At 41.7% G+C, this 25314-nt stretch overlaps 1 protein-coding gene across 3 annotated transcripts in view; it reads left to right on the plus strand.

Annotated features, from left to right (window-relative positions):
- Positions 1-25314, plus strand: part of FSTL4 (follistatin like 4) — a 343973-nt gene that overhangs the window by 192317 nt on the left and 126342 nt on the right. For all 3 annotated transcript variants that reach the window (XM_083428816.1, XM_083428817.1, XM_083428818.1), the window contains exon 6: positions 4061-4181. In XM_083428816.1, coding sequence (XP_083284942.1) covers positions 4061-4181 — 121 coding nt within the window. The remainder of the gene's footprint in view (positions 1-4060; positions 4182-25314) is intronic.

The following is a 25314-nucleotide window of genomic DNA, read 5'->3' on the forward strand; positions in this document are numbered from 1 at the left end:
AATCGTGCCAACTGCCCCAATTGTCCCAAACAGCCTGGTGCGATCCTGGGGCCCAACGGTTAAGGCTTGGGCCATGCCCAGCAACAACTTTCCTAGCGGGGATGCCTTAGGGGCCTGTGCGCAACCAGGACCCTCATTAAGGAGGATTCCATTTGTTCTTGTAAGATGACAGAGTTGCTGAAAACCACAAGAGGGGAGAGGCTCTTGTTCTCATGTTCTGATTGTTGGTTTCCTACAGGCATCTGGCCGGGCAAGATGAGCTATTGGCCTGATCCAACAAGCTCTTCTAATGTTCTTAGGAGATTTGCTGGGTAGTTTCTCTCCTTTTCCTCTGCGAATTTTCAGGAGTGAATTTTCAGTGGAATGAGGTCTGCTTCCCATCTCTCCCACTGACAGTTGAGGGCAAGGAGGCATCAACTGATGAGGGGCTATATATTTTTGAGAGTTTTCAGGAGGCAGCAAGATGCTGCTTTACCTTCTGCAAAAGACCAGAAAAAGGCAAATTTTGCCCCATCCCTAAGTTCCCTGAACTAAGGAAGGAGAGGGGAGGGTGGGAACCACATAATGGATTTGGCTAATAAGCATCCTAACTGAAATGTTGATTAGTCCTTACACAATATTTCTTTCTCCATCTGTTTTGTTTGTTTATCTGCTGGAATGTACTCCTAGTAAGTCCCACCTTGAAAGGATTAAATAGCTGCACAACGTAATTGTCACAATAACATGGCATGTTGAGATGTTTTGAATGAGAAGTTTTGAGAAATCACCTCTTTGGCTGAGTTGTTATGATAGATCAAAGAAGGAAAGACCATATAACATCCAATGTCTGCTAAATTCATGAATGAGCACTAATTGGTTGAGCAGAAATGTGATATTTTTCAGGCTTGAAAAAACTGCAAAATGTCATTGTGTGTGTGTGTGTGATGCACTGACAAAGCAAAATGCAAATGTAATCAGGCATTGGGAGTAGCTACTATATATGATGCATGTTACAATGGAATGAAAGAAGTGGTTTTCATTATCTTACGAGCAGAATTCCCATCATTTTAGCAGATTTATTTGTTTGGAGGGAGGGCTTGCATATTGCCAAGGCTCCTGAGCACAGAGACATGAGCTGTGTTCTCATATGCCTTGAATTTCAGCTGGGCTGAGTAGTGAACACTTTACTTTTCTCCCTTAGGGGTAAACAGAAGCCATTTGTTTGTAAGGAGGAAAATAAGGACATTCACTCAGGAGCACCCTTGAGGCATGGGGCATACCTGTTCTGTGATACTTGCAGTGCCTTTCACTTAGAGTAAAATATGCTCATATCTGCACAACTACGTAAATCTAGGGCTCTCTCTCTTTGGTCATTCTAAAGTGTAACATGATCTGGCTTAAGGAGGAAGAGAGAGAGAGAGAGAGAGAGAGAGAGAGAGAGAGAGAGAGATCTATTGTTTTTATGAAGGGAAGTGGAGGGAGGACTCCTTTGTTTCAGGAACCTATTATATTCAGTCCCTGAAGCATTGCACCCTTGTATGAGTTCCCTGGCAGTGGAATCCAGACAAGACAGAGGAAGGGATGGCTGGCCATTTCCCCACACACTGAAGTGATGTTCCAAAGTGCAAAATTTTACAGGAGCAAATGGCAGCCAGTAAGTCACACATGAGAAAGTAAAGAAATGGAAGGGACACTATCTTCATAGGCTATTTACCCATGGGTTGTTTACCCACGTTTACTCAACCTTTGGATCAGGGGAGCAAATGCAGCATTCTTTCTGCTGTGTCCAGTTAGGGAAAGGGCATAGCTCAGTGGTAGAGCATCTGCCTTGCATTGTGGCATCCCCAGGTAGGACTGAGAGAAGTCCCTGTCTGAAATCCAGTCACTGTAGACAATACCAAGCTAGATGGAGCAATGGTCTGACTCAGCGCAAGACAGATTCCTATATTCTTATGTTCCAAGTGTGCAGACAAGTTTGCAGAGGGTTTGGCAGGAGGCCACTTCTTTGTTTTCGTAGCCCATCTTGACTTCCACATCATAGTTATTCTCATATAGCATGAAGTTATATATGATGTATCACTTCCTAGGCTCTCTTATGTATGTCAAATTCGGCATGTAACTGTTGCATGTAGCAGGGCTTTGTATAAGATGACAGTCTGGGCAGACTTCATATACACTGTCAGTATACACTGTCAGTGCTCTTGTATATTGTATACTGATAAATAAATGAGAAGCTATAACAATGATGTTAAATGAGAAGCCATAACAATTATATAGGAAATGATTGGTCAAAAATTAATGTAGGAACATGATAATTGCTTCTGTTGGTTTAGTTAACTTGGTTGAAAGGAAGGATAGGTTGTTGTTGTTTTTAATGTAGACCATACTTTTGTTGCAACACATCTGCCAAATCTTTCTCCCTACCCAGTATTGAACTGGTTAAAAAAAAGAGGGAAAGTTAAGGGAAAGTGGAATTTAGCCTTTGGAGAATTGCCAACTTATTTGCTTCAATTAATGTCAAATAATTCTTTTCAGAGAGAAAAGCGCCCCTAGCAATAAATAAGTAGAAGGTCATTTTTTGTTCTTTTAATTCATGGTACAAATTCAGTCTTAGCCACTAAAAACATTTGATTGAAATCCACCACACACACATCAGCCTTATTCTTGTGAAATATCAGATAAACTTCTGAGTATACAAGCCCATTAACAGCTATGGTAATTGAAATATTATTTTCATTTAAAGCTGTGTCTGTAGGGTCAGATTCATAAATCTGCTAAATTCATAACTGCTAAAGTGTTTTCTTTCCTGGCATTAAATCAAAGGAGCTTGTCAGTATTGTGAAAACTTAATCAATTTTCAATACAAAAGCAGACAAAGGGAAATTTCTATCTTTAAAAGGTAGACCCTGGAAGTTGTGGTTGATTTCACTTTTATTGACTATTTTACATGGTGGATGAAGGGTCATGTTTTTAGCATTATTACTTGACATTGTCATCAGTGAAATGAGCCACATCTGATATCATGAAGAACATGAAGCACTTGTTGACCATATCCTTGGTGACTTGAATCTTGGCCCTCTGCATTCTCATGTTTGCCCCCACCCCATCTTTGAAATGGTATCATGAAACTTCCTTGTATTGCGTTGTCACACATTTATGTGGATCCGAACGTAGGCTGATACTGCATTCTGCCCTCCCGAAGTTTTTGGAAGTAGGGATTAGCCAGTTTAGGTGTTAAATAGGAACTTTCTGAATGATTCCTGATTGGCTTTTGAGACATTTTTGCCTACTTCATAGAAAGTTGTTGTTGTTGCTGCTGCTGCTGCTGCTAGGGTTAACTTGGCTTTTCTATTACAACATGCATGTAGTATGGCCATGTATAGCTTACTTTTGATGTCTAATAATAATAATAATAATAATAATTTATTATTTATACCCCACCCATCTGGCTGGGCTTCTCCAGCCACTCTGGGCGGCTTCCAAAAAAATATTAAAATACTGTAATACATCAAACATTAAAAGCTTCCCTAAACAGGGCTGCCTTCAGATGTCTTCTAAAAGTCTGGTAGTTGTTGTTCTCTTTGACATCTGGTGGGAGGGCATTCCACAGGGAGGGCGCCACTACAGAGAAGGCCCTCTGCCTGGTTCCCTGTAACTTGGCTTCTCGCAGTGAGGGAACTGCCAGAAGGCGCTTGGCGCTGGACCTCAGTGTCCGGGTATAACAATGGGGGTGGAGACGCTCCTTCAGATATATTGCAACAAATTTTGCAACATAAAACAATCACATTGGTGATTGATGACTCCTGGTGATTTATTGGTGACTCCTGCCTTCCAACCACTTGATCTCATACAAGGTAGCTGTAGAAGCCTTCAAGCAATAATGGAAAACATCAGGAAAAGCTTAACATTCCTAACAAAATGCGATTTTTGTCTAAACATACCAAGCTTATGTACTTTTTACGGCCTATTTCCCCAGCCCACAATATCCCAGTGTTCAGTTTCCCCATGCAATAAAAAGTATATTCAATTAAATTTGGTTAAGTAATTCTAATGATTCCACCTCTTTTCCTGATCTCAACAGTTGATGAAAAGGGACGACCTGGAAGAAGTTCTCTCAGATTGTACACCAGAGGATCTTCTCCGATTTGATGATTACAACAACGATGGTTCCTTAACTCTGCAAGAACTGTATACTGCGTTCCGTAAGTGACTTTATTGCTATCTATACTTCTAAAGTGAATCCTCTGCATATGGATGTGCAGAACAAACGTAGGACAAGAAAGGGTCCTCTCATCTTGCCGGGTGCCTAAAGGACCTTTTTGCCCCTTGAACCAGCTGGATCTTCCCCAGGCAAAGTTTAATGCATATGTTCTTCATTCTGTTACCAAGCAGCAGATGACAAAAGTGGCACAAGGCATGAATGAAATTGTGGGGGGGGGGGGTTGGGGGGGTAATAATTCTGTGGAAGGTGAGCACTCTCAAGCTCATCTCATTGTTAAGTGATTGTGCAAGGGAAAGGAAGCTAGGAATGAAGGAAGGTGAACCCTCTCCTGCAAGAGATTATGGGCAGGGATTTCTTACACAAACTACATGTGGTCCCCACACTTCTTCTACTCTTACATTTGTGTTGCCAAAATGGAGTAATAAAACTGCTAGCACATTTGCAAAAGCTAAGCAGGGTCCGGTATGGTTTCAAATTCGATGGGGGACTGTGTAGTGTCGCAGGGGGTGCCGTCCAGCTCTGTGATTCTATGATCTGTGCTGTTGTTTTTAAAACCTTGTTAGATATAATTCTTCAAGAATTAGAGGTGAAAACACGTTTTCATTTCCATTAGATTTCAGTGCTGTGATAGGGTTTTGTTTGCTAGTAGGCAAATATCTATCTACTTGTGCCTAGTGTGGAGATGTGGGAGTGATGCTCATGAAAATGTTGAAAGAATATAGGGGTTCCTCCCTCCCATCGGTTGTTAATAGTAATTTATGGAACAGATGTCAGAAGAAGATTGCTTTAGTGATGGCTTTGATGGCTGCATTGTTGTGGTGTTTCATTCTTAGTGGGAGGATTATGCATGATATTTCTTGCAGCCCACAAGAAACAATTTATCAGCAACCATTTGTAATTCCCCTTTATATATCAATGGGGAGTTGATGTGTGTAATCTTGATCATAGTTGGTTTGTTTTAGCACTGAGAGGACTAAGAATTTGCCATTGTAGCTTATGCATTTTGTTTTAATGTATACAAGGTGATTTCTACATGGACTTGACTTTTCCCCTCTGTGTGTTGTCAGCAGGTAATGGAACTCCAGTTTCTGTTTAGCAACAAAACAAATTCTTTTCATAAAAGCGGGAGGTGTTCAAATATTGCTATGTGAAGTTATTTTTCTTCTCTGTTTTCTTGCTGTCACCTGAGAATAAGCAACAACTTTGAAAGGATTGCTCCTCTCTAGGGCCATATCTAAACATTTGATTCTCCAGTAATGGCAATGTGTGGCTGAAATTAATGATGATGCCTGTTGTTGGACGGCAGCTTCTGATGACAATCTCACTTCATCCCCAAGCCCATTGTAATTCAAATCCTCCAAACTTTTTAAGAAATCAGGACTGTAAGCCCTTCCTCTTGCCATTATCACTGTTCCTTCCTTTCCCCTAGCTCCTTCCTTTCTTAAATTTCCAAAGTTCCTTGTCTAGGCTTAATGCGATCCTGATGGAGGCCCATCCATAAACTTTCCCTGCACCAGGTATGAGAAAGTGTCTGGGGTGATGAGCTCAGAATAGAGTCGAGATTGTATGTATTAACTCTGAATTCTTTTGAGATGGTCTCATTTTGTATCAAGCTGGGGGTTCATCCTTCAGCAGACTAAAGCATGACAACTGCTACATTATGTGTCTTTAAGATACAATATACTGGTTATCTATTTCTGATCAACAGTAGGCTAATCAGTGTAAATAATAGGCTTATCAATATTTGAAGCCGCTGACTGAATACAGTGGTACCTCGGGTTTCAGACGCTTCAGGTTACAGACTCTGCTAACCCAGAAATAGTACCTCAGGTTAAGAACTTTGCTTCAGGATGAGAACAGAAATCGTGCGGCGGCAGCGGGAGGCCCCATTAGTTAAAGTGGTACCTCAGATTAAGAACAGTTTCAGGTTAAGAATGGACCTCCAGAATGAATTAAGTTATTAACCCAAGGTACCACTGTACAAGTAAAGCACCATCTTTCTCTTATCTACCTTTTGTAGCAAAGGTTCACACTAGAGAGTGTATACAGAAGTAATCATGTATAATTCTCCCAGCAACTTTTTGAAAAGAACGGCAGCTTTTTCTGGGATGGGGATGGATCATTTGGAGCAGACGTGCAATGGATACATGTTCAACACCTTTGTAAACATGAATTTAGAACTCCATGAGGGAGCAGGCAGAGTCAACAGAGGACCAACTTCAGGCTTGAAAGGGGCCCTTAGCACTGGGCGCCCTCCTATTCTAGTGCTCTTCAGTGGGATTACCCTGTGATTGTGGTGAGCAGTTCAGTGCCCCAGAGGGATGCTGTATGACGGGTATTGGGCAAAATTACCACTTAAGAGTTTTGTTTCAATGTAGGCAGTAGATTAACGGTTTGAATAAAAATATCATTCGCTCAGTCACCCAGTACTAAGAAATGGCGGGAGGTGATGCATGATTTAAAGGGTAACCCGCAAGAAATGTCAGACATGAACCCTGCTAGGATGCTGGAGCCCTGACACCGTCCCAGGATACCGTGAGGTGTCACCAGGCTTGTGGGGCTCATTTGGGGCAGAAAAATGAAAGATGTGGAAATGATTGAGCAAGGCTTTCTCTGCAACTCACCCACTCCCCAATGCCCCCTTCAGCAATTACTAATGCTTTAAGAAAAAGGGACCCCAGGGCAGGGTTAATGAACCTAAGTCAGTCATATCTACTAACTTCAATGTCTCTGGGTAGGGTTAGCATTGGATACAACCCCCGAATTCCAGTGCCTTCTCAATATCAGACCCAGGTTATATTAGGCCCCCCCACTTGACAGCCCTCCCCACCAGACCCCTCCTTTCCCAAGCAAACTAACCATGCTTGAAAAGGACAGGGAATCTACAGGTATAACAGGGGACATTAGAAGCCTGAGAAGCCTGGTTAAGATTTTGATGCTTCCAAGCATGTGCACGGTTGCAGTTGAAGGGGATTTTAGGACCTAGTGCATCCCAAGTCAATTAAAGTAGATTTCATGCACACAAGTGTCTAAGGATGTCCCTGAGATCAGAAGCCAGAGGCCTATACGATGCCAGCTGTTTCATACCTACCCACTTGTCTCACTCTCTCAACTATTGTTAAGGTAAATTTGCTTGGGAAAGGGAAAATCTGGCATGGAAGGGGCTTCCTTCTGAAGCTTGGTTGAATCCTTGGAAGGACCTCACTTTTTCCTGATAGTCTTCTGAGAAAATTCACAAGGTGAAACTATGAGGTGAGCCAGGGGTAGCTCACTAACTAACTCCTATGTGCCTTTTGCCAGGAATTAGACTGTAGAGGAAATTGACAATGGGACCCGAAGCATATCCAATGGAACTTTTAAACTGAAGTTTTGGGGGAAGACTACTTTGCATAACAATAATCTGCCTTTTAGGAGTTCAGAAGTTGTAAGACTTGGAACATTATTCTTTCTCTAATATTCAGAACTTCAGAATTTTATTTTTACACCAAGGCTTACGGAAGCAGTGGCATTTTGCTTCATGAATGCTTTTCTGTCCCATGTTTGTCAGACGGACCCTGCAAAAAAACCAAAAAAAAAACCCTCCAGAAATAGCATTTGACCTTTTCTGGTGACTCTCTGCCCTTCTTAAATGCAAACAAAAATAAGTGCAAGCTTCTGTTTTTGTGTTCCCATTTGAAATAAATAAAAAAAATCTTTTTAAGAAGGTTGGATGGGAAATGCTGAGCTTGGTTAACACACTGGATCTGCCTTGCACTGTGGATACTTTAAAATTCATTGCATCCTATCTGGAGTACTGGATATGTAATAAAGCACAAACCCTCCTGTGTTAAGAAGGCTATAAAGTGAATTAACCTTGCTATAAAGACTTGACATGCAGTTACTGGGGAGCATATTTGGATCAATAGTTTTTCAAAGTCACAGGAAATATGGTTAGTTTCAGCAGGCCTCAAGTATTTGTGGTTCATTGATTTTTAAATAGGCAATGAAACCCAAGACAGGTGCAAACCATTACTGAAAGACCAAAATTAGTAAGATGTGTTCGAAATTATAGGGCAGTTAAACGTACACCAAACTGTAGCCAACTGTCAAGGCAAAATGAGCTATATTCTAGCATAACCACTGGAGAGCTGCATCTGAACAGTTTCTCGGCCATTTGAGTGGCTATTCCTAATGTCAAGCAGATGACCAGAGTGTGTCCAGAAACAATAGAATTGCATCAGCTATCATAGAACAAAGGTCTGTCTTTCTGTTAAGGTTATAAGTAAGAACCGGTGGGGAATCTTACTTCAGCTTACATAAGCCCAAAGTAATCAAGGAAATGGGTTATTTCAGAATCAATGTAAATTCGGTTAACTGCAACCTTATGAGTCCTCATCTCTCCCTTCAACAAATTTATTCCTTTCCTCTCCCACATAATCTCGCCAGAAGCTCTCATTTGACTTCATGGGCTGGCACTTCAACAGTTCTGAGCAATAGGTAGGAGGGCAGGAAGACCTCTTTGCCACCTAGAACCATCAAATTGTACAGTTGGAAGGGACCCAAAGTGTCATCTAGTCCAACTTCCTACACTGCAGGAATCACAACTAACCCCTGACAACCTGATGTGATGTTACACAGTGTGGCAGTGTCAATAGTAAATACCACAGACTGGAAGTGTGGTTTCCCAAGGGCTTTTTGTGAGTCTCTTTATTTTTAAAGGGAGTTGGGCGGGGCATATTGATGAATGTAGGTAAAAGAGCAATTCTCCAGCTTGGAGTAAAATCCAAGTTGGAGAAGAATTCAGGGATTATAATTCTGTGTTTATGGCAACCAGTATCAGCTCCCAAGTCACATATTTGCAAGCCCCAAAATACAAGTCTCAGCAATACATGAAATGTGAAAAGAAAGCAAGATTTGAAAAAATGCTTACCACACATAACATAACACATAAGAGTTCACCACTCTAATCATTTCCTAGAGTGACAAGAAGGTTGTTACTATTAATCATAATGATTAATTTTATTAATGTTATTTTTATTTAGCAACACAGAAACTCATATTTAAACTCATATTTATTTAATAAAGTTATCTGCTAATTCAGTTTGTTGTACTCAAAAATGTGTGCTTGTGGCTTGATTTAATGAATGACTTTTCAAGGAACCTGTTTTTTCCTGAGTAATGATTTACAGCAAAATTCTGAATTTGTTATTTGATGGATGCCTTTCAAGGAACTATGCTTTTATGCAACATGATTTAACAGAGTGCATTAGGAATTTGGTTTCTTCTTCTTTTATGTACTTTGTAACTTCAATTAACATAGTCAAAGAACTCCTTATTAAGCAGCTACGTCTTTTTTAATCTACTTCATTTGCTTGAACCCCAAAAGACAGTATTCAGCTAGATTTGCTCTGCACTTGTTCATCTTATGAATGGGACTTTATCCACTGCCAGTTCTGATATGGGGTAGCAATGTACACAACATGTCTATGGCAGGCTTATAGCAATATAGCACCATCAGTCTTCTGATCTGTACAAGATTAAGCTGGCCTTCCTTTGGGAATGTTGGCAGGCGTTTGAAATTACAATTGTTGAGCATGCTTTGTAGCCTAATAAATATCTTAGTTCAGTGACATCACTAATTCCAGATCTAATGTACTCTCCCCAAAGTTGTATCAGACTTGTTCCAAAGGGCCTTCTTGGTAGTGGTGCCCTCCCTGTAGAACGCCCTCCCATCAGATGTCAAGGAAATAAACAGCTACCTGACCTTTAGAAAACATCTGAAGGCAGCCCTCTTTAGGGATGTTTTTAATGTTTGGTGTATTTATTCTGTTTTTAATATTCTATTGGGAGCCGCCCAGAGTGGCTGGGGAAACTCAGCCTGATGGGCAGGATGTAAATAAAATATGATGATGATGATGTCTGGCAGCAGTTTAAAGGAAGTGTAACCTTGCAGATTTGATGAGCCACGCTGTCTAGTTTTACGGCTACCCTTAGGTTTTTAAAACTTTATGGCTTTCCTGTGTGCAACTGGGACTGCAGGATTGCCAGACTGTTCCCCAGACTTTCTGTTCTTCCCATAAATGAATCCATTTTGCCATTTGGGTACAAACTGCCACAAACTTGTGATTCTGAATGTTAGACACATTTTGTGAACCCATATGTAGTATATCTAGTGCCTTCAGTGTTCACCTGTAGCAAATAAGAATTCCCTCCAGGGGAATAGATTAGGTATGTGCCTTTGCTGTACTCTTTTTGGCATCTACTGAAAACTTTCTAGTTTAGGCAAACCTGCCCAGACATGTAAATATAACATATTTTTAATATATCTCTCAGCTTATTTTTAACATAGGATTTTATTGGTTATTTTAATTTATATTTTAGGTAAGCCATGTGGAGGTTTTGATAATTAAATGGTATATAAATCCTGTTTTGTTTGTTTGTTTGTTTTTAAAAAAAGATTACTTACCATCAAATATGTAAGCTGCTCTCTCAGGAAACTATTTAGAGTTAAATAATTATATTATTTGCTAAGCAAGATTTATATTCCACTGCATCAAAAAAAACCTCTAAACAGCTTTCATAAAATGGAATGAATAAAATATTTATCAAAAGTGGCAAGAAAAATGGATTTAAAAACAATAGAAATAGTAAAACATTCAACAGTTTTAAAAGCAAACGTACAGAATAAAAGGAAATCCATGGGTAGGTGTGCCTAAACAAAAATAAGTTTTTAGTGATGTGCAGTCATATGAAAGCAATGTCTGTGGGATTTTGATCCATACTGTTTGCTCTGTGGCGACTATATCCTACATGTAAGTTATCACTTGGTCATGTGGTCATCAACTGATGAACATGCATGTGTGAACCAGCCATTGGAGATGCGCTAGTAAGTTCCTAACCTGCCTATTTTCAACATACAATGACCTACCAAAAATAAATAAACAGGAATAAGAGCAGCTATGAGCTGCAGCAGAGCACGATCCCAATTAATTGGCATGGAAACAATCTGGCAATTTGGAAAGCTTAGAGCCCAGCTGAGTAGGACTTTCAATATGCTCAGATGACTGCTTGTGGATAGATCCTTTGGAATGAAATTTGACTGGAGGTCATTAAAATTAGGCAAGTCCCTTCTAGCTTCACCTTTATGTCATTCCCTAAAGAGACAAAGAGGGGAGCAAAGTTGGCATGTGTAATGTTCTGGTTGGGGATGAAATAATGCCATCCCCTAGCGCTGCGTAATATAATCAATGTGGGCAGGTCAATTAGTAGTACAAGTGTGTCAAAGAGAAGGACAACATGTATTCAATCGCAATGATTCTGTCTTGTCAACAGTGTGAATTAATAACATGCAATTAATACTGAAGTTAAAGTCTCTGTATATTATAAACTTAATGCTCACTAGAGTTCTCCAAAATGACATTAATTCATGATGGCTTGGCTCATCATTGCATCAGGCTTCCAAACATTAGATAATAAGACAGAAGTACACTGTGGTTTCAGAAGCAAAGCCACCTTGTGTTCTCTGCTACACTACAGCCCAGTTATGGGGGAAAATCGTTTTATTGGGGTTGCTAACAACAGCATGGCTCTGTTGGCAGGCCAATCCACAAATAATGGCATCAGGTACTTTCTGAATCTCGTCTAGCTCTCACAAAGCTCACAAAGCCTTCCCTATTCTTTCCTTTCGGGTGTTCTCAAATTGCATCTCTGGATGCTCACATGTTGCGCTTTCCAATAGTACTTGTTGTTGCATAGCAGTCTGTGTGTGTCTTTTGTCACTGGGGTTTTCAATTACAGGGAAGGCAATGTGCATGTACTGCTATTTTAAGAAATAAATTACAGCTCCTGGGCAGGCCAGCATTTGTTTGTTGCCTTGCTGCAGAATCAATCCTGCAGAGGTGTTAAGAAAGAGCAGTTGTGTAAGAGTCATAAGCCTTTGGTTGCTTCTCCATATAAAGTGGTACCTTGGTTCTCAAATGCTTTGGTTCTCAAACTCCAAAAACCCGGAAGTAAGCGTTTTGGTTTTTGAACAATTTTTGGAAGCCAAACATCTGATGCGGCTTGGTTTTTGAACATTTCGGACTTCCAGACAACAAATTTGTTGTTGACCAGTGATTGCTTTCATTTTATGGATCTCATTAGATAGTAAAATTCATGTTAAATTGCTGTTTTAGGGGTTGTTTGTAAAAGTCTGGAACGGCTTAATCCATTTTGCATTACTTTCTATGGGAAAGCATGCCTTGGTTTTGGAACGCTTTGGTTTTGGAACGGGCGGACGGAATGCATTAAGTTTGAGAACCAAGGTACCACTGTATATAGGTTTGGATCCTAAGAACTGCGATTAAATTTTTGCAATCAGAAAGGGCTTTCTCAGCCTTCATTCCCCTGTTGCTGCCTTGTGTTCCCTTGAAATCATTCCAGTAGTCAGGGGCCCACAGAATATGTCACAGAGGGAAGCCCTGCTGGGGAACCCCTAAGGGAAGAAGGCTCGGAGCCCAGGAATTGGTGGTGGGAGACAATGAAGAGGGACAAGGAGGAGGGGACTGGCCCAACACACAACTGTGAATGTGCAGCACATCTGCTGAATACTTTACTGTGCAGTCCAAGACAGCAGCAAGCAGTGCACTGATGTTCGCTGATGTTCTCACAACACAGTCTCATGTGTGTCTTCTCAGAAGTAAATCCCACTGAATTCAATAAGCTTTACTCCCCGGTACATGTGTCTAGGATTGCAGCCTAGCTCTGAAATCCACAGGACAAAACTACCATGGTCCAAAAATATCAGCCAATTGGATGCTACACTTTACCCACCAGACTTAGTCGCTTCAGTCTGTGGTCTCCTTTCGTGTCCCTGCAGGTTTTTGGTGCCAAAGTAGGAAATAATTCATTAGTTTACCAACATTGATTTGTTTCTCCTGTAAGCTATGCCGTAGCCACACTTCAAAGACGCCATAGGAAGCAAGGGACTTTCTCTCGTCCCACATCAGACGGAGGCAATGTTGAAAGATGATACTTTAGCCTCCTCAGGGAAGAAATGAAGTTTCCTTCAAAGTGACTGAAGCGATTGCCTTTGAGCCATGCGTGCCTCAAAAATATACTCTGCAACAATATTATTAAACAGCTTATTTATTCGATGCCTCCCAGAAGAATGAATTATAAGCAATTCAGTGTGATAGCCCTGTTGTGGCCAAGCGGGGGATGTGGGCGGGGGGACAATCCAACAAACTTCAATGTACAGGAGCCTCGCAAATTGCTTCAGGTATGATTGGGTCCAGTGCCTGTGGAAACCATACTTTGATATTTTGCTGATTTTGGTGAATTCTCCACATATAATCCCCGACAGAGCATGGAGGCCTAAGAGCAAACTTTGCGTGATGACTGAGCACATGCATGCATGTTTATGATTTTTCAAAAATAAGAGGAAGAAGGAAGCAAAACAATTACTGGAGCTGCATTCCCCAGTATTGTCAATGCAGTTTCATCATATCTCTGTGCATAGGCGCCAATATCACAGGTCAATACCCCTGGGATTTCCCCCCAGAAGAGGCTTTTTGTTTCCCATTATGGTGTGGACTAAGGAAGCAGTCAAATATGCATTCTGGCAGAATGTTTATTTTTTTAAACAAAAACATTTGTGCCGCACACACTAATATTGTGAAGAATATCCTTCTCTGGAGGTTTTGTAGCAGAGCCCAGGTGAACTTCTGTCTGGGATGATTTAGTTCCGGTGAATCTGCACGGCACAAGGGACTGGATTAGTTAACCCAGGTCCTTTCATGCTCTATAATTTTGCAGCTTTGATCCATGAATAGAAATTTCTTCCTTTCCACTAGCAATTGTGAAGTAGCAGGAGATCTCATTTATCATCTAGACCCAATATTAATCAACGCCCAGGAAATCTGCTGTACCTATGGGATTGTGGAATTTTTGTGAAACACATTTGTCATTACTGGTTATTTTGTTGCATTTTAAAGAAGACCGGGGGTGGGGGGTGTTTTTTTGCGTCTGACAATGGGAAACATTTTACACTGGATGGCCAAAAATAATGTTGCAATGTAACATTAGTCTACATCTTGCAGATAAAGCAACTCAGAGGTGCTTTATGAGAGCTCTTTTTGCATGAGAAAAAAAAGCAACAAGTCATCTGGGATAGCATAACAGCTCTTTCCAGATCTTGGCCACCTAGCAGCACAATCCTGTGGATGTTTACTTAGAAGCAAATCCAACTGTGTCAATGGAACTTCTTTCCTAGTGTAAGTATGGTGAAGACTGCAGCCCCAAATGCTACCCCCCACACCCTTAGTTTGGCTATTGAGAAGGAATGAAGAGGCCTTCCTGTCTGAGACAGACAATGAGTGTAAACTAATGAATGTTGTGCACAGTTAGTTTGCATTGCAAATGATGGGCTTAACACAGTGGTGCATTGAATTTAGGGTGGCTGTTCTCAGTTTGAAAGGCCGCTGTCTGGTTCAAGTCCAGTTTAAAGATAACCATAAGAAAGGCAAGCTGGAGCCTTGTTGCTGCTCACCAAGAGTTAGTGTCTGGACCTTAGGCAGAATAGGCACACAGGTCACCTAGTCACAGGCTTCCACATTGTACTTTTATTTCTTTTTCAGCAATTACTTCTAAATTAGCAACTACACATATAAATCAGCATATTCACATTTTGTGCAAACGCCATGCAATTATGGGCTATTTTTGTCCTCTTTCTTGGTGATGCACAGAGTTAGGGTTGTAGCTATTAGAGAGACATCTGAGCTGAGTACAAGACTGATTATCTATAGCAGATAGGAATTTGATTCAAATCACTATGGCTGCGTGATCCAGGATTGTAGCTCTGTAAACGGGAACATAGAAACCTGTTATATTCTGATGCAGACCATGAATACATATACCGGTAGGTCAGTATCATCCACACTGACTGGCAGCTGCTCTCCAGAGTTTCATGCTGGGGACATTCCCAGTCCTACTTGGAGATGCCAGGGAAGATGCCATGACAACTTTTGCCTGCAAAGGTGAGGCTCTACCACTAAGTTACAGCTCTTCCGGTGGCACATTTCCATTGTTTCCCAAAGAAAAGTGCCCTAAACTCACTGAGTTCTGTATTACCAAGTACTGGTAATCCATGTGGGTACAGACATTGTGACTATATGCGAAAACTGCCTGAATAACCTGAATAACCTTCTAAGCCATTAAATTGAGAAATGAAGTTGGACTGATCGTCAAAATTCTGAGCTGATGGGCTCAGAGCAAACATTGAAAGATTATTGCAGCTTACTGGGATTAGCTTCAACGTGTGGTATTTGGGAGACCAAAAGAGTTTCATCAAATAATTGTTATAACAGAATTCTCTTCAGTGTTTACATTTGCAAGAGTTGGGTTTTTTTTATTATTCATTGAATTTTATAGACAGAAATAGATCAAAATATCAAATTCCCCTGACAGTTTAATTATATGGAAGAGGAGTATTATTTCCCTTAAAACCCAATGCTGTTATCTGTGTATCGTTTATACGTGGACAAAAATACTTTTGCTTTCAGAAGCTACCAGTTGCGATGAACACATTGCAAGGTAAACTTATAAAGGTCTAGTTCTTGTGGGGCTCTACCAGCTGTACCTGGACTGTACCACTACAACTGGAGGGAAGAACCTCTTTCAGGTCAAGGGCAACCTTCCCTTCTCAGCGACATTCCAGGGCCACATGCCAGAAGAAAAAGCAGTGGTAGGCTGCATACTCTCCACACACTCCCCTCCACCCACCAAGTCTGCTCACCTTGTCCATGGCATGGCAGTTGAGGCACGCCCCTGCTGCCATTGCCGTAGCCCTCAGAGGATGCCCAATGGCTGGTGGGAGACATCATGTCCTCGACCCCAGGAAAACCTTCCAGAAGGCTGGTTGATGCAGGAGATAACCAATGCATCAGTCAGACTCACTTACACCTGTAGTCAATAAAGTTGTGGCCTGATTGAACCAAAAACAAGTGGTACTGAGGTATTTTCTCTTCCTACATACATGACATTCAATGGGTGGCAGAGGCTCACGACGGCTGAGCCTGCAAGGGGTTTTATCAGAGTTCAATGATGTATTCTAACCAGACAAAAACACTTGAGAAGGCCACAGAGCAGGATTACTGAGGGATCCAGCCTGGAAAAATAAATGTGTCTCAGGAGACTCCCAAGGGCTAAGTAAAGTCACCCAGAGGGTTGTATTCAGCCCCTTGGCCTACTATTTCCCCTTCCTGCACTACAGGTCACATGCGCGACTATTCCTGCCTACCAAAACAAAAAACCACATCACTGCACATTGTGCATGAGATGTCAGCATGGGAAAGTTCATTGTGGAAAGAATCCCTTGAAGGAAGTCTTGAAAGTCCTACATCAGTAAATGATGGCCTAATTTTATATAGTTTTTGCTACTTTGTATGTCTTGTGCTAATTTACAATCTAAAAAAGGAGACATTCTAAAATGTCTCTAGTGCTATGTCTTTTTTTAGAGAGTGGGAGGGGGATGTTATTGACTAGACATGACATGAAATGGGAAACGAGAAGCAACTGGAAGAAATGACCATCTGCCAATCTGCTTCTAGCATATGATGCCATGTTTCCAAAGCCAATTCTTCAATTTTAGCCAGCATATTTTCCATCTGAATGCATGAATTGTGTATCTCTTATGTTCAGGCAGCCTGACAAATGCAGTCATAAAGAGACTGATATTTTAAGCCAAAGTCTGATTTTGTGTCTTTTGCTGCACTGAAAGAGACTGACATATCCGTGCAACATTAGTATAAGCTTGCTATTTGAAGAATTATTATTTTTCTCCCTCTTTGGCGGGGGGAAATGGTACAGCAACTTGCAGGCTTGAAATGAGTTGTTCACAGATGACAAAAAAACAAAACAAAAAACCACCCACCCATCCCTCTCTCTCTCTCTCTCTGGTTGTCATTCACTTTGCCATGCCAGCTCAAATAATAATTTGTTAGAAAGGGGCTTATTCACTTTCATAAATGATGACAAGCATGAGATCAGTGTCCTAATTAGTCACAAGTATTGCATGAGTATGAAGTACTTTCATCAAGAAGCATTAAAGAATCTAAAAGGAAGAAAGAAGCAGCTTGGTGTGAAAAGGAGCAGCGAAGGGAACTCCCAAGATAAAAAAATAAATCCTAACAATTGGGGAAATTGTACTAAGTGCATAGAAATGTATAACAGCTATGACAACACACTAGGAAGAGATAAAATAAGATCACAGAAGCTTAAACATTTTCTTCTTCTTTCTCTTTATATTACTGCATTATTATAGGATTTCTGTTCCAATGTTCTTTAAATGGGTAAGTTACCACGCTGGAGGGGAGTTTGGATGAACGCACAAGTTCTGCCTGCCCCCCTTTTTTGTTGCTTTCCATGAGTTAGAAGGCAACTAGAGCAGGAAGCCTCCTATATCTTCAGAGGCTCCACACACATTTTAGATCCCTAATTTTCCAGGGTTGGATACAAGAGGCTCCCCACTGTAGGCAGTCAACTTGTTGGGAGGGGTGTTTGGGGAATGGGATAGGGCCTTCTCAGCTATGGCACCCCAGCTATGAAATAGCCTCTCCAGCGATACTTGCCTGGTGCTGTCTTTATGGCATTTTTGTCCACTTTTTGTTGGCAAGGTTGTGGGTTCAAGTGCCACGTTGGGCAAAAAGATTCCTGCATTTCAGTGGGTTGGACTGGATGACTCTCGTGGTTTTTGCCAAAAAACTAAGAAACCTCATCAGGAGGGCTTTAAACTGACTAATGTGGGGGAGGGAGACAGTGCTCCTGAAGGTAGGAGTCTATTAATTGATGAAGATGATCATCCAAATGTCATAGACCAAATGGAGCAAACAGCAAGCAGACCTAGTGGTGGGAGGAAAAAATCCTTAAATAAGAGACACGGGGGAATGACTAATGGACTTCAATGTCTGTACACTAATGCACAAAGCATGGGAAATAAACAAGATGAGCTTGAGCTCTTGGTACAGCAAACTAAATATGACATAATAGGCATCACTGAAACCTGGTGGGATAAGTCCCACGATTGGAATGTAAAAATGGAGGGATACAATCTATTTCAGAGAAACAGACCAGACAAGAAAGGAGGAGGAGTGGCGTTATATGTCAGGGATGTGTATACCTGTGAAGAGATCCAAGATTTAGAACCTCAAAGCCAAAGTGAGAGCATTTGGGTCAAAATTAAGGGAGAGAAGAATAATAGTGACCTCATTGTGGGAGTTTACTATAGATCCCCAAGCCAAACGGAGGACATAGATGATGCCTTCCTGGAACAGATGGCCAAGCATGCAAAAGGAAGGGAGATAGTAGTAATGGGGGACTTCAATTACCCAGATATTTGTTGGAGGTCAAACTCAGCCAAGAGTATAAGGTCAAACAGATTCCTCACTGGCCTTGCAGACAACTTCATTGTCCAGAAAGTGGGAGAAGCAACAAGAGGAACAGCCATTTTAGATCTGGTCCTAACCAATGTCGATGACCTGGTTAATGGGGTAGAAGTGGAAGGATCATTAGGCGCAAGTGATCATGCTCTTCTGAAGTTTACTATACAACGGAAAGGAGCAGCCAAGCATACTAGGACTCAATTTCTTGACTTTAAGAAAGCCGACTTCATAAAACTTAGGGAAGTGCTGGGTGAGATCCCATGGACAGTAATACTAAAAGGAAAGGGAGTTCATGATGGCTGGGAGTTTGTTAAGAGGGAGATAGTAAAAGCACAACTTCAGGCAATACCATGAGACGGAAACATGGAAGGTGCCTAAAGAAGCCAGGGTGGCTATCTAAAGAACTTTTAACGAGTTAAGATTAAAAAAGGATGTGTACAAAAAATGGAAAAGGGGGGAAACCACCAAAGAGGAATTCAAACAAATAGCCAGCACGTGTAGACACAAAGTCAGAAAAGCTAAAGCACAGAATGAACTCAGGCTTGCTAGAGAGGTTAAAAGCAACAAAAAAGGCTTCTATGGGTATGTTCGTAGCAAAAGGAAGAACAAAGAAACAGTGGGGTCACTCAGAGGAGAAGATGGTGAAATGCAAACAGGGGACACAGAAAGGGCTGAACTCCTCAATGCCTTCTTTGCCTCAGTCTTCTCCGATAAAGAAAACAATGCCCGACCTGAAGAATTTGGAGGAAATGATTCAGCAGAGGAAACACAGCCCAGAATAACTAAGGAGATAGTACAAGAATACTTGGCTAGTTTAGATGTATTCAAGTCTCCAGGGCCAGATGAACTGCATCCAAGAGTATTAAAAGAACTGGCAGATGTGATCTCAGAACCACTGGCAGTCATCTTTGAGAATTCCTGGAGAACAGGCGAAGTCCCGGCAGACTGGAGGAGGGCAAATGTTGTCCCTATTTTCAAAAAGGGGAAAAGAGAGGACCCAAATAATTACCGCCCAGTCAGTCTAACATCAATACCAGGGAAGATTCTGGAGCAGATCATTAAGCAAACAATCTGTGAGCACCTAGAAAGGAATGCTGTGATCACCAATAGTCAGCATGGATTTCTGAAAAATAAGTCATGTCAGACTAACCTGATCTCATTTTTTGACAGAATTACAAGCCTGGTAGATGAAGGGAACGCAGTGGATGTAGTCTACCTTGATTTCAGCAAGGCATTTGACAAGGTGCCCCATGATATTCTTGTAAAGAAGCTGGTAAAATGCGGTCTTGACTATGCTACCACTCAGTGGATTTGTAACTGGCTGACTGACCGGACCCAAAGGGTGCTCATCAATGGTTCCTCTTCATCCTGGAGAAGAGTGACTAGTGGGGTGCCACAGGGTTCTGTCTTGGGCCCGGTCTTATTCAACATCTTTATCAACGACTTGGATGATGGACTCAAGGGCATCCTGATCAAATTTGCAGATGACACCAAACTGGGAGGGGTGGCTAACACCCCAGAAGACAGGATCACACTTCAAAACGACCTTGACAGATTAGAGAACTGGGCCAAAACAAACAAGATGAATTTTAACAGGGAGAAATGTAAAGTATTGCACTTGGGCAAAAAAAATGAGAGGCACAAATACAAGATGGGTGACACCTGGCTTGAGAGCAGTACATGTGAAAAGGATCTAGGAGTCTTGGTTGACCACAAACTTAACATGAGCCAACAGTGTGACGCGGCAGCTAAAAAAGCCAATGCAATTCTGGGCTGCATCAATAGGAGTATAGCATCTAGATCAAGGGAAGTAATAGTGCCACTGTATTCTGCTCTGGTCAGACCTCACCTGGAGTACTGCGTCCAGTTCTGGGCACCACAGTTCAAGAAGGACACTGACAAACTAGAACGTGTACAGAGGAGGGCAACCAAAATGGTCAAAGGCCTGGAAACAATGCCTTATGAGGATCGGCTAAGGGAGCTGGGCATGTTTAGCCTGGAGAAGAGGAGGTTAAGGGGTGATATGATAGCCATGTTCAAATATATAAAAGGATGTCACATAGAGGAGGGAGAAAGGTTGTTTTCTGCTGCTCCAGAGAAGCGGACACGGAGCAATGGATACAAACTACAAGAAAGAAGATTCCACCTAAACATTAGGAAGAACTTCCTGACAGTAAGAGCTGTTCGACAGTGGAATTTGCTGCCAAGGAGTGTGGTGGAGTCTCCTTCTTTGGAGGTCTTTAAGCAGAGGCTTGACAACCATATGTCAGGAGTGCTCTGATGGTGTTTCCTGCTTGGCAGGGGGTTGGACTCGATGACCCTTGTGGTCTCTTCCAACTCTATGATTCTATGATTCTATGATTCTATGATTCTATGGTTCCTTCCAACTCTACAGTTCTATGATTCTCTTATTCCTAGAACTGGAATATACTTATTTCTCCTCATGCCACCTGCTTCCACCTCCAGTCAAGAGGGCAACAGTGAGAGCCACACCATGGATTCTCCCCATGATCACAATAGGATTTCTCTGCCACAATGCAGTCCTCTACATTTCTATTCAGAAGTAAGTCCTATAGGGTTGAATGGTGCCACCTCCCAGGTAAAGTATAGAATTCTAAGTTTACTGAGGAGGCATTCTCATTGTATTCCATGGGCATATCTCTGAAAATGAGGATATGGACATATCTTTACTTCTAACGTGGATATGTCCCACAGATTTCTGACAACCTAGGACTGCAATATTTGAGATTATTGAAGTTTACTAGTAAATATCATTAATGTTACCCTAGCCCACCTGTCTACCTTTCTCCCACCCACTCAAGGCAGCTTACACAGTCAACAAAGACAGCAAGCATAAACAATATATTTAAACAACCCCAAACGAACCATCTCATAAATTAAAACATCCAGAGCATTGAAACAGGTGAAACAGGTGGGCCTAAATATCATCAAGGAGATACAATGAAGTATTTCCTCCAGATGCTCATTTTTAGATATTCGTGTGGGAAAATGTTGACACTTACAGGTGAGCAATAAAAATTAGGGAGGAAATTGGTCATTAGGCAAAGATGCATAATGATCCTTCATATTTAATAGTAAATGTCAGAGTTTTCTGGCATTTCCCACTGGTCTCTTAAAATGTTAAGTGTACTGGTAAATGTCAACATTCACCAGGTTTCTGTCCTATAAACTGAATTGTAGCTTTGTAACGTTATTCGCTAGTACAGTAAGGTTTAAGTGGTTTTCTTAGTTTTCTGAATCTATTGATCAAAAAGCCTACGGTATTTGCCTTATTGAGGGGCAGGAGCGGGTGGCGGCACTATTGTTTCCTTCCTGCGAAAATCTAGATTTGGTGCACTAATGCCTTTAGCAACTTGATATGTAGAAAACCCATCTTCTCAACTGCTCTTATAACTCTGGTTGCCTATTTTATCTCTATTACTGCAAAAATTGAGATTGGCTGAAAGAAAAGTGTTTATGTGATATAAAGGAGAGCATTTGTGTTGCTGTTCTTGGAGCCCAATGGCATCTAATAAGGCTAACATTCTGGGGGGGAAACCAAGGTCAGCTCCTGAGAAATTTATACACTCATTTGTGAGCATTGTTCTGGATGCAAGTACAGTGTAATTGCACATTGAGTTCTGGTAATTGAGCATCCATCTGAGCAGCTGGTTGTTTAGCTGGGCAGTGGCACAATGATAATGGTCTTTGCCTATGGGAACACCTGCAGTTCTTGTTCTCTCTCTGGTTGATGGCGTGTCCTTACTTCTACTTACCCTGATCTACAAATAATGATCTGCTTGCTGCATATTTTCCCAGTGCTGGCACTATCCCCTTCACAGACACAGGCAAACATACACACAAGCCAAAATGCACATTTCCCCCCCTTTTGTAAATGATGCTCTACTGACTGATTGAAAGAATGAGGATGTATATAGTGTTGTTGTTTTTTCAAAGCTATATGGGAGTGTTTTCAAAAAGGAAGATCCAATCAGCTATTATTTTTTAAACAGAGATATAGAAATGGTATGCAAGACTGTGGTGTGAACTTACAGGAATGGTACACATTGCCTCAGAGCATAACACTGCACAGTGTGTGTGTGTGTGTGTGTGTGTGTGTGTGTGTAACTTGTGGCTCTCCAACTGCTGCTAGACTACAACCCCCCCCCTCAACCCCCACCCTTGCTGCACACACTAAACTGGGAGTAATTGAATTCTCTGCTGAGTAAACATGTATGAGATTGCCCTGTCAGAGTGAGACAGAAAGAAGGACTGATAGTTCCTTTTATTCAAGGATGATACAAAGAGCCTTCATGGTTCTTCATTCTATGAATTCTATGATTCTATGATTCTATGGTTCTCCTTTGCCTCAGTTCCCGGATGTTCGGTTATGGACTATAAATGGCCCACAAAGGGGGAAAACTTCGTTAAGCCTATAGGCATTCCAGCTCCTTTTCAGATAAAAACGACAAAGAGTCTTATAGCACCTGAAAGATGAACAAAATTTATTATGACTACCAGCTATTTTGACAGATACTCCTCATCCTGATTTGGCCAGTGACTTCAGCATAGCCCATGCTGCATCCAAAATAATTCCAAGGAAAAATTTAACAAAGTAGAAAGGAGTTATCATAGAATCATAGAGTTGGAAGAGACCACAAGGGCCATCGAGTCCAACCACCTGCCAAGCAGGAAACACCATCAGAGCACTCCTGACATATGGTTGTCAAGCCTCTGCTTAAAGACCTCCAAAGAAGGAGACTCCACCACACTCCTTGGCAGCAAATTCCACTGTCGAACAGCTCTTACTGTCAGGAAGTTCTTCCTAATGTTTAGGTGGAATCTTCTTTCTTGTAGTTTGGATCCATTGCTCCATGTCCGCTTCTCTGGAGCAGCAGAAAACAACCTTTCTCCCTCCTCTATGTGACATCCTTTTATATATTTGAACATGGCTATCATATCACCCCTTAACCTCCTCTTCTCCCGGCTAAACATGCCCAGCTCCCTTAGCCGTTCTTCATAAGGCATCGTTTCCAGGCCTTTGACCATTTTGGTTGCCCTCCTCTGGACACGTTCCAGTTTGTCAGTGTCCTTCTTGAACTGTGGTGCCCAGAACTGGACACAGTACTCCAGGTGAGGTCTGACCAGAGCAGAATACAGTGGCACTATTACTTCCCTTGATCTAGATGCTATACTCCTATTGATGCAGCCCAGAATTGCATTGGCTTTTTTAGCTGCCGCGTCATACTGTTGGCTCATGTCAAGTTTGTGGTCAACCAAGACTCCTAGATCCTTTTCACATGTACTGCTCTCAAGCCAGGTGTCACCCATCTTGTATTTGTGCCTCTCATTTTTTTTTGCCCAAGTGCAATACTTTACATTTCTCCCTGTTAAAATTCATCTTGTTTGTTTTGGCCCAGTTCTCTAATCTGTCAAGGTCATTTTGAAGTGTGATCCTGTCCTCTGGGGTGTTAGCCACCCCTCCCAGTTTGGTGTCATCTGCAAATTTGATCAGGATGCCCTTGAGTCCATCATCCAAGTCGTTGATAAAGATGTTGAATAAGACCGGGCCCAAGACAGAACCCTGTGACACCCCACTAGTCACTCTTCTCCAGGATGAAGAGGAACCATTGATGAGCACCCTTTGGGTTCGGTCAGTCAGCCAGTTACAAATCCACTGAGTAGTAGCATAGTCAAGACCGCATTTTACCAGCTTCTTTACAAGACTATCATGGGGCACCTTGTCAAATGCCTTGCTGAAATCAAGGTAGGCTACATCCACTGCATTCCCTTCATCTACCAGGCTTGTAATTCTGTCAAAAAACGAGATCAGGTTAGTCTGACATGACTTATTTTTCAGAAATCCATGCTGACTATTGGTGATCACAGCATTCCTTTCTAGGTGCTCACAGACTGTTTGCTTAATGATCTGCTCCAGAATCTTCCCTGGTATTGATGTCAGACTGACTGGGCGGTAATTATTTGGGTCCTCTCTTTTCCCCTTTTTGAAAATAGGGACAACATTTGCCCTCCTCCAGTCTGCCGGGACTTTGCCTGTTCCCCAGGAATTCTCAAAGATGACTGCCAGTGGTTCTGAGATCACATCTGCCAGTTCTTTTAATACTCTTGGATGCAGTTCATCTGGCCCTGGAGACTTGAATACATCTAGACTAGCCAAGTATTCTTGTACTATCTCCTTAGTTATTCTGGGCTGTGTTTCCTCTGCTGAATCATTTGCTCCAAATTCTTCAGGTCGGGCATTGTTTTCTTTATCGGAGAAGACTGAGGCAAAGAAGGCATTGAGGAGTTCAGCCCTTTCTGTGTCCCCTGTTTGCATTTCACCATCTTCTCCTCTGAGTGACCCCACTGTTTCTTTGTTCTTCCTTTTGCTACGAACATACCCATAAAAGCCTTTTTTGTTGCTTTTAACCTCTCTAGCAAGCCTGAGTTCATTCTGTGCTTTAGCTTTTCTGACTTTGTGTCTACACGTGCTGGCTATTTGTTTGAATTCCTCTTTGGTGGTTTCCCCCCTTTTCCATTTTTTGTACACATCCTTTTTTAATCTTAACTCAGTTAAAAGTTCTTAAGATAGCCACCCTGGCTTCTTTAGGCACCTTCCATGTTTCCGTCTCATTGGTATTGCCTGAAGTTGTGCTTTTACTATCTCCCTCTTAACAAACTCCCAGCCATCATGAACTCCCTTTCCTTTTAGTATTA

Source organism: Podarcis tiliguerta, assembly GCF_965153285.1.
Source record: "Podarcis tiliguerta genome assembly, chromosome: 2".
NCBI classification, from domain to species: domain Eukaryota; kingdom Metazoa; phylum Chordata; class Lepidosauria; order Squamata; family Lacertidae; genus Podarcis; species Podarcis tiliguerta.